This window comes from Gobio gobio (assembly GCF_949357685.1).
Source record: "Gobio gobio genome assembly, chromosome: 10".
NCBI lineage: Eukaryota > Metazoa > Chordata > Actinopteri > Cypriniformes > Gobionidae > Gobio > Gobio gobio.
In genome coordinates this window covers 38,219,057-38,235,198 of record NC_137116.1, presented here as the reverse complement: position 1 = coordinate 38,235,198, position 16,142 = coordinate 38,219,057, and the positions used below count along the sequence as shown (strand labels likewise).

Below are 16,142 nucleotides of genomic sequence, written 5' to 3'. Positions count from 1 at the left end.
ACTACAGTTCAGACTGGGATATGTACTTTAAAAAAAAAAAAGAATTTAAGTAGTCTCTTATGCTGAATATGCTCACTTTTCCACAGGATTCTTTGATGAATAGGAGGTTCAAAAGAACAGCATTTCTCTGAAATAGAAAGCTTTCAAAAAATCGTAAAAATATTATACACAACTGTTTTCACCATTGATAATAATCATAAATGTTTCTTGAGCATCAAATCCTCATATCAGAATGAATTCTGAAGGATCATGTGACACTGAAGACTGGAGTAATGATAATAAATTCAGCTTTGATCACAGGAATAAATGACGCTTTACTATATTCACATTTAAACTGATGTTTTACATTATAATAATATTTCACAATATTGCCGTTTTTACTGTATTTTTGATCAAATAAATGCATCCTTGGTGAGCAGAAGAGACTTCTTTTAAAAACAAGAAATGTTGATTTCTTTCAAACATTAAACAGAGCTTTTATTTTGGCGGAAATAAAATTAATTTTTTTTGTATTCCATTCGACTGTGTAGAAAGAACCTTTTTATTTTCTAAATAAAAACTTCCAAAATATAGGCTACACAACTTATAATTCCAAGGGGACAATATAGCAGTTTGCAGAAAAACATTTATTGAGAAACTGGAAGCTATGCAGTACTCCGTACAAAACATGCAGCACATCAGACAAGATATTCACCCTAAACCATATCACATTCTCAAATCCATCCATTCATAAAAAGGTTGCCGGGCAACTGACGAGTTACGTTTTAGCGCTGGTTTTCTCGCACTTGGACTTTGAACCCTGGCTAACAAGCGAATAGTGTCTGGTCGATGGCGCCGCAAGCTCGTGCAATGCTGTCAGAATCAATCCGTGCATATACTACAAAACTTTTTTGCAGTTTATTTAGTAATTGTTTAAGGCCATTTCGCGATTTCAATCATCATGAAATAACATACTGCAAAAAAAGTCATTTCATGTGCTCTTGGGGGCCCCCTGGTGGCAAAGGGGGCCCTAAGCAGACCATTGGTGGCAATTGTTTTACGATCAACTTAAGCTTACGATGGTTTTGGGAAACGCAGCCCTGGAAATTAGAGTGAGAGGCTTTTCAGCACTGCAAGATACCTTTTCAGCCCCTTGACGCTTGACACTCACAATTTTGAAAATCAGCTTCTGCTTAAAGGGATAGTTCACCCAAAAATGAAAATGTTATGTTTATCTGTTTACATGTAGGTGTCTTTGTTTCTTCAGTAGAATACAAATGAAGATTTTTTTACTCCAACCGTTGCAGTCTATCAGTCGTATAATGCATGTGAATGGTACATACTAGCACAACACGATCTCCTGACAATGCGTATCAATAGTACGAGTGTGCAATCTCGTGGAATGTATACGCCAAAATGAGTTTTGGCGTGCATATGCTACGCAGTTTTTCGCATGCATATGATACGCACTTTATGGCGTATATGACACGCTTTTGGGTAGGGGGTGGGGGGATCGTACGTATAATACGCCATAAAGTGCGTATCATATGCACGCGAAAAACGGCGTACCATATGCACGCTAAAACTCATTTTGGCGTATACATTCCACGAGATTGCACACTCTTATTATTTATATGCATTTTCGTGAGATCGGGCTCACTAGCATCATCTATGAGAGTAAAAAAAACCTGCACAGACAAATCCATATTAAACTCTGCAGCTCGTGACAACACATTGATGTCCTATATGAAACGATCGGTTTGTGTGAGAAACCGAACAGTATTTACATAATATTTTTACCTCAAAAACGATCTATGTCCGACACCCGTTCAGCGCGCCATCACTTCCGGTAAGTGTGGTATATATAATGAATATATAATATAAAAATATATAATATAATATAATGCATGTACCATTCACATGCATTATACGACTGCAACGGGGTAAATCCGGGGTTTTACAACTTTGAGTAGCATGTCGCATACTGGCATTAGGTAGTAGTCTTATAGTTTGATAAATACCATTAAATTCAGACAGTTCTAAAGCAGGATAAAACTTTGTATGTGGTTTATTCACTTCATGTTTTTAGAGATTAAAAGCTTAAAGAAGAATCTCTAGTTTTCATTCTTGCTGCTACTTTTACTTTTTTAATACTCAAGTACAATTTTAATGTTGTACTTTTTTTACTTTTACTCAAGTATGATTCTGGCCAGATACTTTTACTTTTAATTGAGTAAAAATTTAATTTAGTAATTGTACTTTCACTTGAGTAACATTTTTGAGTAGCCTACCTTTTACACCTCTGCTCAGTACACATTTGTAATCAAAAGAAATCAAGCAGTTAAAAGTACTGTGCGGATGTGTCTTTTGACACTTTTTAATTTCAGCGTCCTCCAGAGATGAAGATTGTGAAGTGAAACGGCCTCATTGTAACAACTAAGCTATTTCAGTCTGTGCATAGACGCCTCAAAGCTATTTCAATGTGTGCATATGTATTAAAAAAAAAAAACACACACTAAATTAACACGCTAAGCCCAACATATTTTTTTAATACTGTGTTCAACTTGTTATTCTCAGAAAAAATTAGACAGATATAGAATAAACAAGCATTAATATAAGAGACACTGGGGCAAAAGAATAATAATACTATAATTATAATCTCACAATAACAATAATACACACCATCGGTCTAAAAGGACACAAGAAGACACACAGAAACACAAAGGAGTAAGAAAAATATGAATTTACCATAGATTTCTACGTAATTGGTCATAAAATTTGATCTGCTCAACTAAGCCAGGCTGTTAAACAAATAATATGTTGGTTTTTTTTGGTTTTTTTAAATGCAACTTTGCATTTACAACCCTAAAGCTACTGCTGTTACTTACACAGGGAATTAACACTATTAATTTAACACAGCAGCTCAGTTGAATGTCACAACCTTACACGTGTCCACAGCAGGATGTTTGCAGGAAGTCATGCCTTTTTTTGCAAGTTGACACATGCATCATTTAACATCAACAAGTATGAGTTTTTTTAAAGACCATGAGACTGATCTAATCATTTATCCTCAGTGGTGCGATGAGGGAATAAAAATCATTCACAACATCCTGAGGTGCAGGATCACAGTGCTGCACGGTGGAATATATCACAGAAGAATCTGCATTTCTAGCTGGACCAGCCGGGCTGTACGTGGTCACCATTTCATCGTAGATGTGAAAGACATCATCTACAGTCTACAGAGAGACAGAAAACATATTTTGTGTACATTCAACATGTTTAGCATAATCTGGTTTAACGAATGTTGATCAATTGTGTTTTGTTGGGTTAATATGGTTTGTAATCAGATATTGGTACTTCAGAATAAAATTGTGCAAGAGCAGATGTTTTCATACCCGGTTGAGATCTGGTGAATCTTGAACTGAATTTTCAGGAACAGCATGGTTCAAACCTAAAACAAACATGATGCTGTAGAACCCATTCAAAGTGACTTAAACTGCATTAGTGATCTGAACAAAATAAGATATGATCACATGACAGGTACACCAGTCCTCTAGGCCTGATTTTTATGATGCAATGTTTTTTTTATCACATTATTTAATTTAAATCAACTCACTATTCACTGTAAAAAAAACAAAACAAAAACAAAAGGTTTTATATGCCACTAAAATTGGTTCTTGGCTCGTAATCATATAGGGGGGAACCTTTTTAAGTGCTGTCATTTTGGTGCTTCGGTGGTTCTTCAGCGGTTCTTTTGCTATCATGTTAAGATATGGTGCTATATAGCACCAAAAGGGGTTCCTCTATGATTATGACGAAGAACCACTTTTCATATAGAACCTTTTTAGCGTGTTGGACATTTGAATCAGATCAAGTCTTTGGGCCCTATTTTAACGATCTGAAACGCAAGTGTCAAAGCGCGAAGCGCAAGTAACTTTGTGGGTGGGTCTCGGCGCTGTTGCTATTTTCCCGGCGGGTTAAATGGCTCTTCATTATTCATAGGTGTGGTTTGGGCGTAACGTGAATAAATCAATCCGAGCGTCATCCAACATTCCCTTTAAAAGCAGGTGCGCAAGTTCCATTATGGATTGCTATTATTATGGCGTATTTACCAGGCGCACGCCAGGAGCGGTTCACAGCCGAGGAGACTGATGTTCTTGTAAGAGCAGTGAAAGACAGAGAAGTGAAGTTGTAATGTTGTACATTATGGTAAAGGTGATTTCACAGTCTTTTTTTTTTTCAGTCTTTCAGTTTTTTCAGTTTTTCAGTCGATTTTTTTTCCTGGTTCTTGACGGACAAACCAATTTGTCAGATGTCCTTATATACATATATGTCACTATTGGGCAAACAGGTCTTATCCTTAATTATTACAATTAGCCTGAATCATTTGTAAGCTAGATTTATGCCTATTTTTTCACATCTTCGTGGCACACCACAATGATTTCCGTCATCTCATGTGTTAATATTTTTTTAGTGTAACAATTTATGATTTGCAAAAATAACTGTTGCATCTGTGTAGATTAATCTAATCATATCTAATTAGGCCTACATGAGCAAAGTGTATGCGCGTTGTGCACGCTATACATTATGGTCAAGCATGCGCCCTTAAAATAGCATAATGAACAACGCGCAACGCGCCACTGACTTTAGACTAGGTTTTTTCTGGTCAGTGGCGCAATTGTTTAATGGAACAGCAAAATAGCACCAGGGATTGTTTGCGCCGGAACACGCCTCCTTTTTTGCGCTGAACCGCCCAGGGAGCGCAAGTTCATTCTCTAGTTTAGCGACGTGCTTCTGTGGAGGGAAAAGCGCGCTTTGTGCGGGTGCAAAATAGGAATGACACATGCGTCGGTGTACAAAGTCAATTGCGCTGGGTGCAAGATAGGGCCCTTTATGTGTGTGCAGTCTTACATCTGGACTTTGAATGTGATCTTTTCCTGCAGAGAAACACTAAAGCCACAAGAACCCCAGACACCAGCAGCACGAGAACACCTGCACTCACCACAGGCATGCTGACTGAAATAAAAAGAGAAAGACAAAATTATATTACAGTTTTTCTCAATTGCTAAAACACTAAACCCTATTGTCTGAACCAAATGCTCAGTTGCCTGAACCCACTGATTGAATCAATCACTCTTTTGGCAAAACCATAAGCACTTTTCACCTGTTTAGACACAACTTGCCAATACATTTTCATTGTGATGCACCCGTGCTGCAAAATGGTGAGCACAGGTGACAAAAGTCAAACACAATTAAAGCACAGATGTCACCACTTGAACACAACAACTCAAAATTGATCACACTTGTGGCTAATGATGTGAGGGAACATATCTACAGTAAGCCAGTTCCGAGAGCACTGGTTTGTGAGGCCCTACAATGGATAGAAATCTGAGAGGAAGAGTTTGTGTGAGAGGAGGTCAAGGTGGTCGAGGTGATCAGCGAAGACAAAGAACAGTAATTCCTGATGAAATTAGAGCTACTGTAATTGACCATGTTCTTGTCCATGGTATGAGCATGAGGGAGGCTGGACAAAGGGTACAACCAAACATCAGTAGATTCACTGTGTCCACTGTGTCCAAGAGAACAGGTAATTACCTTTTTTTGACATAGTACAGTATGTAAATGTTGACAGCAATTACTGTATGACATACTATGTACTGTACCACAGTATACTGTAAGTAAATATATGTTTCAGTACATCACTGTACCATATACTGTAGTATTGTAATGGAGGGTTGGTCTAACTGTTCGTAGGCCAAGTATTCCATGTATATTTGTGTACTTTATTTTCACATGGGCTTACTGTACACAAGTGGCAAATGCATAAGATTTCTGTTTTGTCTTTTTGTACAAGTGCTAAATGAACAGGTTTTTTTTTTTTTTTTTGCAACATGCATTTAGCCTACAGTGAACAATAAACATTTATTTCTCCAGCTTCATGTCCTGAGCATTGCGTTTTCTATTTTTCTACGTAGTGTTTAGTGACTGTTCAGTAGTGTTTTTAATTTTGATTGACGCGGGGCACGATTTGACAACATAGTTCAGTTTTGAGCACAGATTGAACTGTTTTGAGGTGAAAGTTTGGTTTTGCAAGAAGAGTCTGAGGTTTTGTGAATGTAGCTTGAAAATTGGGTTTTGTGTTCACAGTTTAGAAAAAAGGAGAGCAGCTTTCAAGAAATGTGTCTTAGCAATCGAGAAAAACTGTATTTTGTTTGCTGAAGCATTTTAGGCTTATCAAGCTAACTGTTGACAGGTTATGACAGTCATTATTAAATAATCTGATATGAATAATGTTACACAAAGAAATTATAATGGTCATAATACATACAAAAAAAGAATCCATTTGATCCCTTTGACTGGACTGTTGGTGAGGACTGCTCATATGAAGTAGAGTTATCTGAGAGAGAGAGAGAGAGAGAGAGAGAGAGAGAGAGAGAGAGAGAGAGAGAGAGAATTACAGATTTATAAATGAGGTAGAATCTCTCCTTTGAAGAACATTGAAGGTAAAAGTGTAAAATACTAACATTTATCTCTACAGCATGTGATAACTATAGGATACAAATCACCTAATTCAAAATATAGCAAAAGACGTTTTGAATGTTAGATATTTAAACAACTGACATTTTGACAAATTTCATTATCAAATGTCTACTGTAAGTCATTCTGTTTCCCTAAACGTTTTCCAAAAGCAGGCCTAACCAGACTAAATTAAGTAGGCCTATGTTTGTCTTAAATTAAAATAATCAAATATTGTAAAATGGATCATTAGTTTGCTGACTGGATGTAACTCCTGCAGAGGTGAGTGTTGTTGTCCATGTAAATGTAGTTGTGGTTATAATTGTCTCTTCAGGGGTGTGTGAAGGTCTGACCACAGGAGCTGCTGAAAATAAAACAGAAAAAAGAGGAATTTAAGTTTAATAAACATTTTGTAAAGCAATGTGAAATTATTTCAATAGGAAGACAAATGTATTATATTTAAAGTGTTATAAATAAATACCCACCTGAACGGACAGACAGATTAACTTTATTCAATGTGTCCTTGAACCATTGATCAAGTCCACAGTAATAAACACCAGAGTCTTTGAGACTGAGATCACTGATGGTTACAGTAAAGAACCTTCCACTCACATTATCAATCATAGAGTATCTTCCATTCGAGACAAACTGATCAGTCTTTGCACTTTTAATCAAAACATGTTCTGATCCACAGGGATCACGGCAAAAGTACTTGGGTGTGTATAGTTGATTATCTGGATATGGACATCTGATCTCCACCTTTTCACCCACTGTTCCCTCATAAGCATCTCCAGACTTCATCAGAACGCTGGTCAAAACTAGAGAAATCGTCATTACTTCAGTCTTTTGGTCAAACAGAAATTTTCTACACAATCCTTTTTTCCCAACAATATGAGGGTCATCAAACAACTACAGCTGAACCAGTTCAATTGCACTCACATTTATATTTACATTGATAGCCTGCAATGAGATGTCAATTTAAAACAGTCTTAGTTTATGCATCTCTAAATAATGAAACCATCTTTAAATCTTTGTGAAGTGTCACATATACAGTAATTCAGGCAAGATCATTTAACCCTGTAAAATTTAATTATCAATGAAATGTGGATTTACTACAGAACTTTTGTTTGTAAAACACATTAGTCATATATTTCGGATAATTGGGATATTTCAGTTAAAAGGTCACTAAATTCAAAAGGTCACTTAATTCCTTTTAAACATGCGCACAACTACAATACAAGATTAATAATTATATCAAGCAGGAAAAAAGTATTTACCTACGAAAAGAGACAGATTCTTTAGATGGGTTTTCATTCTCCCTAACTTATCATCCTCTTCAAGCAAGACATTCCCAATAATAAACTACAACATAACACAAACATTATAAACTGCTTCCTGTCTCACACTTGTCTGCTCCATCAGTCAACTGAGGAACCGTTTTTTGAGAGAGAGAGAGAGAGAGAGAGAGAGAGAGAGAGAGAGACAGAGAGACAGACAGAGAGAGAGACCTACAAAAGAACAGACCAATGACAGTTTAAAAGTACGACCAGGGCCAGATTTATAGGCATTCTAGGCATGTGCCTGCTCACACGATTGGGCCCCTCCCTAATAAACATTTATTTTGCCAAAGTCAGAAAATGAGGTAAATCTAACCCTGCCACTGAGTAGGACCGGTATGGCTGCAAGGGCAAACACAGCAGACTTTGGGTCAGGAAGGAAACAAAACTGATTAGCAGTGGAGTTGACAGTTTCTGTCTCTGATTGATTATGCAAGCTTAGTGTTGTTAACAAGACTGTGATAGGCAAAAAGAAAGACAGAGCACAAGAGAGCCAGTCTTTCACCTAGTACAATTACTTCCTTTTATTTTGTATAGCTGCTTCCAATGCTGATATTTACTCTGAAAAATGTGTCATATTTACTAAGAAAAATGGCTCATTATGAGTCATTTTATTGTTCTGGTACATACCGGTACTCTTTTGAGCGCATTTTTCTTTGATTTTCCTTACCATGTTTTTTGCACTACAACATCCACCACAATATATAGACCATACTATTTTCTCCTATAAAGAAATTAATAACTTTGAAAAATAGTCTCGTCTGTCTCTTTCGCCACCTGTAGGTGGGATGCATGAACTGCACCAGAACTGTTATATTAAATCATAGGCTACTGTACAGACAAGGTAGATGTCTCCTTTATCCACAAAATAAACTTACACTTCAAGCTTTAATTGCATATTCATTACACAGAAAACAACACAAATAAGATAATGTGATGATTTGAGTACATGTTGACAGTTTTCACCCTTTGACCTCCTGGGGGGTATTCCAGAAAGCAGGTTATGTGACATACCCGGGTATGTTTAAGAGTAAGTAAGCGGATAACCTCAACTTTCGGTTCCAAAAACGGAGGTAACTTTCAGAGTATGTAAGAAGCCATAGCAGCTCACTCTCTGAACCTGCTTCCAGGGTTAGTTTGCTTAAGAGGTATTCAGATGTTTTTTATATAATTAATATAGTTATTAATATAACCAAATTAGTTTAATTTATATAATATACAATATTATATATTAATTCTAAAGAATTAGAATAAAAAATTACAACAAGGTAATGTTTAAATGTTAATTAAATTAAAATATATTTCTTATTTATTTTATTGTCATCTCACACATGGATCTGCATTCAATTAATTGGCATCAAATAAACAATATAATCCTTATGCTCAGTGAATAAAGATTACTTATTGCATTCCCACCAAATAGGTGGCGATGTGCACTAAGTAGGTTATGTAAATCGCCATTAAACAAAAGAAGAAGATGAAGTAGAATGGCGCGCTTTTTCTTCTGTTTCCATGAATCCTGGATTCGTTGCTCTGTTGAGAATATCTTGTGTGTTAACCGGGAACATACTCTGAGTTGTCTGAATGTACTTATTTTTGGAACCAGCATACCTCAAGCAAGGTTTGGGTTAATCAACCGAGTTCAAGGTATATGTTATGGTAAGTTAACCTTGCTTTCTGGAATACCCCCCTGTTCTCTCATAAAAAAGAGAGCCTGCTAACTACAGAACCAAATGGGTGGAGCTGGAGCTTGAGCTCCCCCTTCTCTGTAAGTAAGGGCTGAACCAAGGTTTCAGCCACACCTTACTCACTCCAATCCATATCCCTAAACCCAATTAGGTTAGGCTCCACCCATTAGATCCACACAGGTGGAGCTGAACTAGGTCAAGCTCTACCCATTTGGCTCTGCAGTGAGCGCCCAATCATCAATGCCAGGAACCATTTGTGGAGGTTATTCACCAATCTGTTATCCAGCTATAAAAAAAAGATAAAATAAAGTACAATTAAGGCAAATACAATTCAAACGGGTAGGACTACATATACAGAGATCTCAGGTAGGTAATATTGCTAATTTAATACTTCTCAAGTGATATCGAGAGTAATTATTACAATTAAAATCAGGTGTGCTTGTTTTCATCTTTATTTATGGGGATAAATAAAAAAAATGCTGCTCATGGATAATTGGATTTGATAATGTTTGCAGATCTGAAAGGAAGCTGTTCAATTTGTTCTATTTTTCCTCCTTAAACTATCATTCATTAATGTTAAAAAAAGCATATCTATATATATATATATACTGTATATACACACTGATCAGGCATAGCATTATGATGAAGTGAATAACACTGATTATATCTTCATCACGGCACCAGTTAGTGGATGGGATATATTAGGCAGCAAGTGAACATGTTATCCTCAAAGTTGATGTGTTAGAAGCAGGAAAAATGGGCAAATGTAAGGATTTGAGCGAGTTTGACAAGGGCCAAATTGTGATGGCTAGACGACTGGGTCAGAGCATTTCCAAAACTGCAGCTCTTGTGGGGTGTTCCCGGTCTGCAGTGGTCAGTATCTATCAAAAGTGGTCCAAGGAAGGAACAGCGGTGAACCGGCGACAGGGTCATGGCCGGCCAAGGCTCATTGATGCACGTGGGGAGCAAAGGCTGGCCCGTGTGGTCCGATCAAACAGACAAGCTACTGTAGATCAAATTGCTCAAGAAGTTAATGCTGATTCTGAAAGAAAGGTGTCAGAATACACAGTGCATCACAGTTTGTTGCGTATGAGGCTGCATAGCCGCAGACCAGTCAGGGTGCCCATGCTGACTCCTGTCCATTGTCGAAAGTGCCAACAGTGGGCACGTGAGCATCAGAACTGGACCACAGAGCAATGGAAAAAGGTGGCCTGATCTGATGAATCATGTTTTTTTTTTTACATCACATGGATGGCCGGGTGTAGCCTGACAAGCCAGACCCACATCAAGATGTTGGGTCTGGGAACACACCATTGGCAGGGCTCAATCCAAGGGGCGGGATAAACGGTTGTCTTTCAAATTCCCTCTGCACGCAATAGGATAGCGTTACAACCAACCAGAGCAACGAAGAAGGTGAAGTGGAGCTAGTTAATAGATTAAACATTCGCTGTATCCGGTCGGCAAAACTTTGAACACATCTTCCTTTCTTAAGAATGACTTCAGTGCCGTTCTTTGTTCTTTTCTCAAAGAAAAGCTCAACTCCAAGTCTTCCAGAGTCGCGGCCAAAGCCGATTCGAAAGACCGCTGTTCGCCAGCTTCTTTGTTTACAAGTAGCACGCGGAACCGCCGTCATTATGTTAAGCCCGCCCACCGACTCTATACACGATGTGATTGGCCTGATCAGTTTGTTTTTTCCAGCTTGCAAGCCAACGGAGAGTTGCTAGACTACCCTGGCTGCAAATTAGATTTGCTGCCGCTAGGGTGTGTCTGGATTTCAAGGCTAGACCAGGTGCGTGTGTGTCGCTTACCTGGGGTCATCCATGTGGATGTTGCTTTGACACTTACCGTATTGTTGCGGACCATGTACACCCTTTCATGGAAACGGTATTCCCTGGTGGCTGTGGCCTCTTTCAGCAGGATAATGTGCCCTGCCACAAAGCAAAAATGGTTCAGGAATGGTTTGAGGGGCACAACGAGTTTGAGGCGTTGACTTGTCCTCCAAATTTCCCAGATCTTAATCCAATCGAGCATCTGTGGGATGTGCTGAACAAACAAGTCTGACCCATGGAGGCCCCACCTTGCAACTTACAGGACTTAAAGGATCTGCTGCTAAGATACTCTCTCTTGGTGCCAGATACCACAGCAAACCTTCAGGGGTCTAGTGGACTCCATGCCTCAATGGATCAGAGCTGTTTTGGCAGCAAAATGGGGAACAACACAATATTAGGAAGGCGATCATAATGTTATGCCTGATCAGTATATATATATATGCTTATGAAATTGAACACAATATCACATACATAATGAATATAGTAGTTTGTAGTTCCCATGTAGAATGTCCTACTATTTAGTCACCTTTAAATCAAAATGGATCATTCTTGGGTTTTTTTTATTCAGTATTGCTATATTTATTATAAATGATTTATCCATGCACATCGTTTTTTTTAATCATGTGCCCTCCTAATCTTTAATCAATAAAACTTCCCTCTCTCTGCAGTGACATTTCTTAACATATGATATTATAGCAATAGCAAACTAAAATGATCCAATCAATGCAATACAATGACAAAATCAAGTTGAGCCCTACATTGTTTCTTGTTTGAGAAGCAGTTTCACTCAGCTATATGTCACAATAGGGAGGAAAGTACTACTTCTGTTTCATGCTGACTTTAACATACACAATATCAAAGCAGTAATAATTTAAGACCGGTCTTAAAATACCTCAAAGAATGCCAGGGGTTTAGAACAAATGCCCAAGATATTCCAATATCCCATCTGATTTATTTGAAAAATCTTTCTCTGAGGGTCCTTAAACCCCAACAGATGTCACTCACTGCTTGGATGCTGAGTGGTTAACTCTCAGTCCAGGGAAAAATCACACTCAAGTGTCCCACCTCAGATGTTCAGATATCAGATAATCCCAACGAGCTGTATTTCAGAGTGTCTAAGCCAGTTAAGGAGGAATCTCATCTTGATGATTCAATGACTCCACCCATGATGACGGGGCATTGGAAGACTGCAGGGGAATCTGGAAGAAGCACATCCACTGGACAGATGCTATCTTAACCGGTTAGGGATCTCAACCTGAGAGGCAGATTAAAAAGAAGATTGTTATGCATTTATAATATTCAGATATTTAAAATACATGTAACTTCTCTTTTGGTGAAAATCTTCCAAACCATATTTACTTACCCAAATACACTTTGAAAACCACTGTAGTGGACATTATATTTTAGTGAATTTCTCTGACATGTCACAGTTTTAAGAGCACATTTGGGGCAGAGATACCAAATGTTTAGAGGTTTCAACAGGACAACAACAACTTCTTCTTGGTCTTTAAAAACGGCTGACATTAATGTTTAGCACTCTTATGGAAATATGATATTTTGTAATTATAATTTAAATCAGATTAATTTTCATATTGTTTGTTATAAATCAACATCTCAAAAATTTGTATGAGGTTTCTAATCAAAATATGACTTTCTGTTACAGAACAGGGCATTGATTTCATAAATGTCCACTGTAGTGGACGCCAGGACTTAAATCATGTTTATCGGGCATTTTGGAAACACAGCAAGTGAATAGGGAAATAAATGACATATCAATATTCTTATGAAATATTAGATATTATTATGAAAATGTTGCCAATTATTACACTTCTTTTTTCATTACATGTTGCACCAAAAAAACAAATTAATATGCAAATTAGATGCAGTGTATAGATTGAGTTCAATAGACATTGTATTGAATGGGAAAATCCAAGTATTTCATAAAGTAAAATGGTGTATCAATGCATTTCGTTATATCTTTCATAGCATAGTTCAGAATCATCTTTAAACAAAGTTTGTTTAATGAAAATCCTAAAACCTAAAAATTGATTGGTGAATTAAAAATAAATCCCATTGTTTTTGCCTATACATGCAATTTCATGCAATTTTATGTTTGAACAAGTGAGTCCTGGTGTCAACTACAGAGGACATATCATAACCTGGGTCCCATGGGAGGATATAATATATGTTAGAGCTGTCGTGACCGATTATGTTGGCGATTGCATATGTACGTCATTCACCTGTGTTGATATGTCACATCTGTACACAGAGAAAAGCTGCTCTAGCTGTGGGTAATGGGTAGTGTGAGGCTGAACGTTTGTCAAAATGTCAACAACAAAAAAAACGATGGTGAAGTAATCACTTATTCAAAAGAAGACTGTACATAGAATGTAGAACTCACATTTTTCTTATTAAAAGGGTGATATTTAAATGTAGTGCCATGTACTTGATTGGATAGTAACATCTACAGCAGTGGTTTTCAAACCTGTCCTAGCAACGCTATCTCACGACCAATTCGTACTAATTCATACGAGTGAATAAAAGGTGTCTAATTCGTACGAATTTGTACGACCTCACTCGTCTTAACCCACCTTCATTTGTCTAAACCCACGTGATGGGTAGGTTTAGGGGCGGGGTCAGGCGTCGGTCATTCGTATGAATTCATACGAATTTGGTAACTCGTAAAATATGTACGAATTAGCAAAAATCGTATGAATTCGTACGAGTGAGGTCGTATCAATTCGTACGAATTAGCCATCTCGTAAAATTAGTATGAATTGCCGTGAGATCGGGCTGCACCCCAGCCCTGCACATTTTGTGTGTCTTCCTCATTTTTCCACACCTAATTCAGCTCATCAGCTCATTAGTAGAGACTGCAAGATTTAAACTGGGTCTGTCTGATGAGGGAGACATACAAAATGTGCAGGGCTGGGGTGCCTCCAGGAAAGGTTTGAAAACCACTGACCTACAGGGACGTTTTCACCAAAATTACACCATGTTGTCCCAGGAACTGTTGCTGTCTGCGTCATGATCTAAAGTACCCTAAAGAGTAGGCAAATTAGTCCGTTGACGTAGGACTGTGTGCGACTTTCCAGTTCCCGCTGGATTTCGTCGTCCGTATATAAGCTTAAAGGGTTAGTTTAACCAGAAATAAAAATTCGGTCATTAATTCTTCACCCTCATGTCATTCCAAACCCATAAGACCTTCGTTCAATATATTTTTGATGAAATCCGAGAGCTTTCTGACCTCTCCATAGACAGCAACGTCATTGCAACTTTCAAGGCCCAGAAAGGTAGTAAAGAAAAAAACTAAAAGTCTTTATTTTTGTTTGCTTTTTGCGCACAAAATGTATTCTCAACACTTCATAAAATTAAGATTGAACCACTGGAATCACATGTGTAACGGAAGCCAGCTAGTAGTTGCTGTGTGAGTAAACCTCACTCCTCTGACCTCAAGAGGCGCTCTAGCGACTGACGCTAGGGGTTGCAGCCTTTAACCTCCTTGTTAGAGCATCTGATTCTCATGCCGGCGGACCCGGGTTTGAGTCCCGCTTGGAGCGGGCGGTTCGAACAGGAGGGGTTACATTGGTGTCGTGACCCGGAAGGGGGTGAGTGTAACGGAAGCCAGCTAGTAGTTGCTGTGTGAGTAAACCTCACTCCTCTGATCTCAAGAGATGCTCTAGCGACTGACGCTAGTGGTTGCAGCCTTTAACCTCCTTGTTAGAGCTTCTGACTCTCATGCCGGCGGACCCGGGTTTGAGTCCCGCCTGGAGCGGGCGGTTCGAACGGGAGGGGTTATATTGGTGCCGTGACCCGGATCGGAGTGAGGTTTAAGGGGGTGAGTGTAACGGAGGCCAGCTAGTAGTTGCTGTGGGAGTAAACCTCACTCCTCTGACCTCAAGAGGCGTTCTAGCGTCTGACGCTAGGGGTTGCAGCCTTTAACCTCCTTGTTAGAGCATCTGACTCTCACGCCGACGGACCCGGGTTTGAGTCCCGCTTGGAGCGGGCGGTTCGAACGGGAGGGGCTACATTGGTGCCGTGACCCGGATTGGAGTGAGGTTTAGGGGAGTGAGTGTAACGAGGCCAGCTAGTAGTTGCTGTGCGAGTAAACCTCACTCCTTTGATCTCAAGATACGCTCTAGCGACTGACGCTAGTCGTTGCAGCATTTAGCCTCCTTGTTAGAGCTTCTGACTCTCATGCCAGCGGACCCGGGTTCGAGTCCCGCTTGGAACGGGCGGTTCTAACGGGAGGGGTTACACATGGACTATTTTAATCAGGCAGTCTTTACTGCCTTTCTAGGCCTTTAAAAAGTGTTAATTAAATAGCTGTCTATGGAGAGGTCAGAAAGCTCTAGAATTTAATCAAAAATATCTTAATTTGTGTTCCAAAGATGAACTTACGGGTTTGGAACAACATGAGGGTGAGTGATTAATGACAGAATTTTCATTTTTGGGTAAACTAACCCTTTAATATAGCCTGAACCTTGCCGTTGGTCCAGAGGTCGTCTTTTTTTTTTAAAACTCCATTGTTGATTCGAATAGCGAACAACTCTTACTGCAAGCCCCTCAACAGACTTTTAAAAATGGTGGTTAAAATAAAATGCTGCGGGAACACAACCAATCAGCATGTTCAGCGCCCATGTACCATGCCCGAAAGTTCCTGAACTTTGAAAAAGTACTACCTAGCAAGCAGAGACTTTCTGAGGGGACATTTTATCTGACATTTTTACCCAGAACTTCGTTTAAACCCTGGTCCCTGCGGTCGAAACACACCGAGTACCTGCCCAAAGTCC

The 16,142-nt window shown here is 38.7% G+C and overlaps 1 protein-coding gene across 2 annotated transcripts; it reads right to left on the bottom strand.

Annotated features, from left to right (window-relative positions):
* Positions 1–2,500: 2,500 nt before the first annotated feature.
* On the bottom strand, positions 2,501–8,026 carry LOC307132388 (uncharacterized protein). 2 transcript variants are annotated; one of them, XM_079826651.1, is made up of 7 exons: positions 7,773–8,026; positions 6,981–7,313; positions 6,758–6,859; positions 6,308–6,376; positions 4,891–4,995; positions 3,375–3,430; positions 2,501–3,215 (listed from the first exon to the last, which is right to left on the bottom strand). In XM_079826651.1, exons 1-7 carry the CDS (start codon positions 7,807–7,809, stop codon positions 3,036–3,038), a joined length of 882 nt encoding a protein of 293 aa, XP_079682777.1. In that variant the 5' UTR covers positions 7,810–8,026; the 3' UTR covers positions 2,501–3,035. The 2 variants fall into 2 exon arrangements, with proteins under 2 accessions (XP_079682777.1, XP_079682778.1); XM_079826652.1 differs by having other exon boundaries at positions 2,502–3,215; positions 6,758–6,856; positions 7,773–7,923.
* Between the last annotated feature and the right edge of the window lie 8,116 nt (positions 8,027–16,142).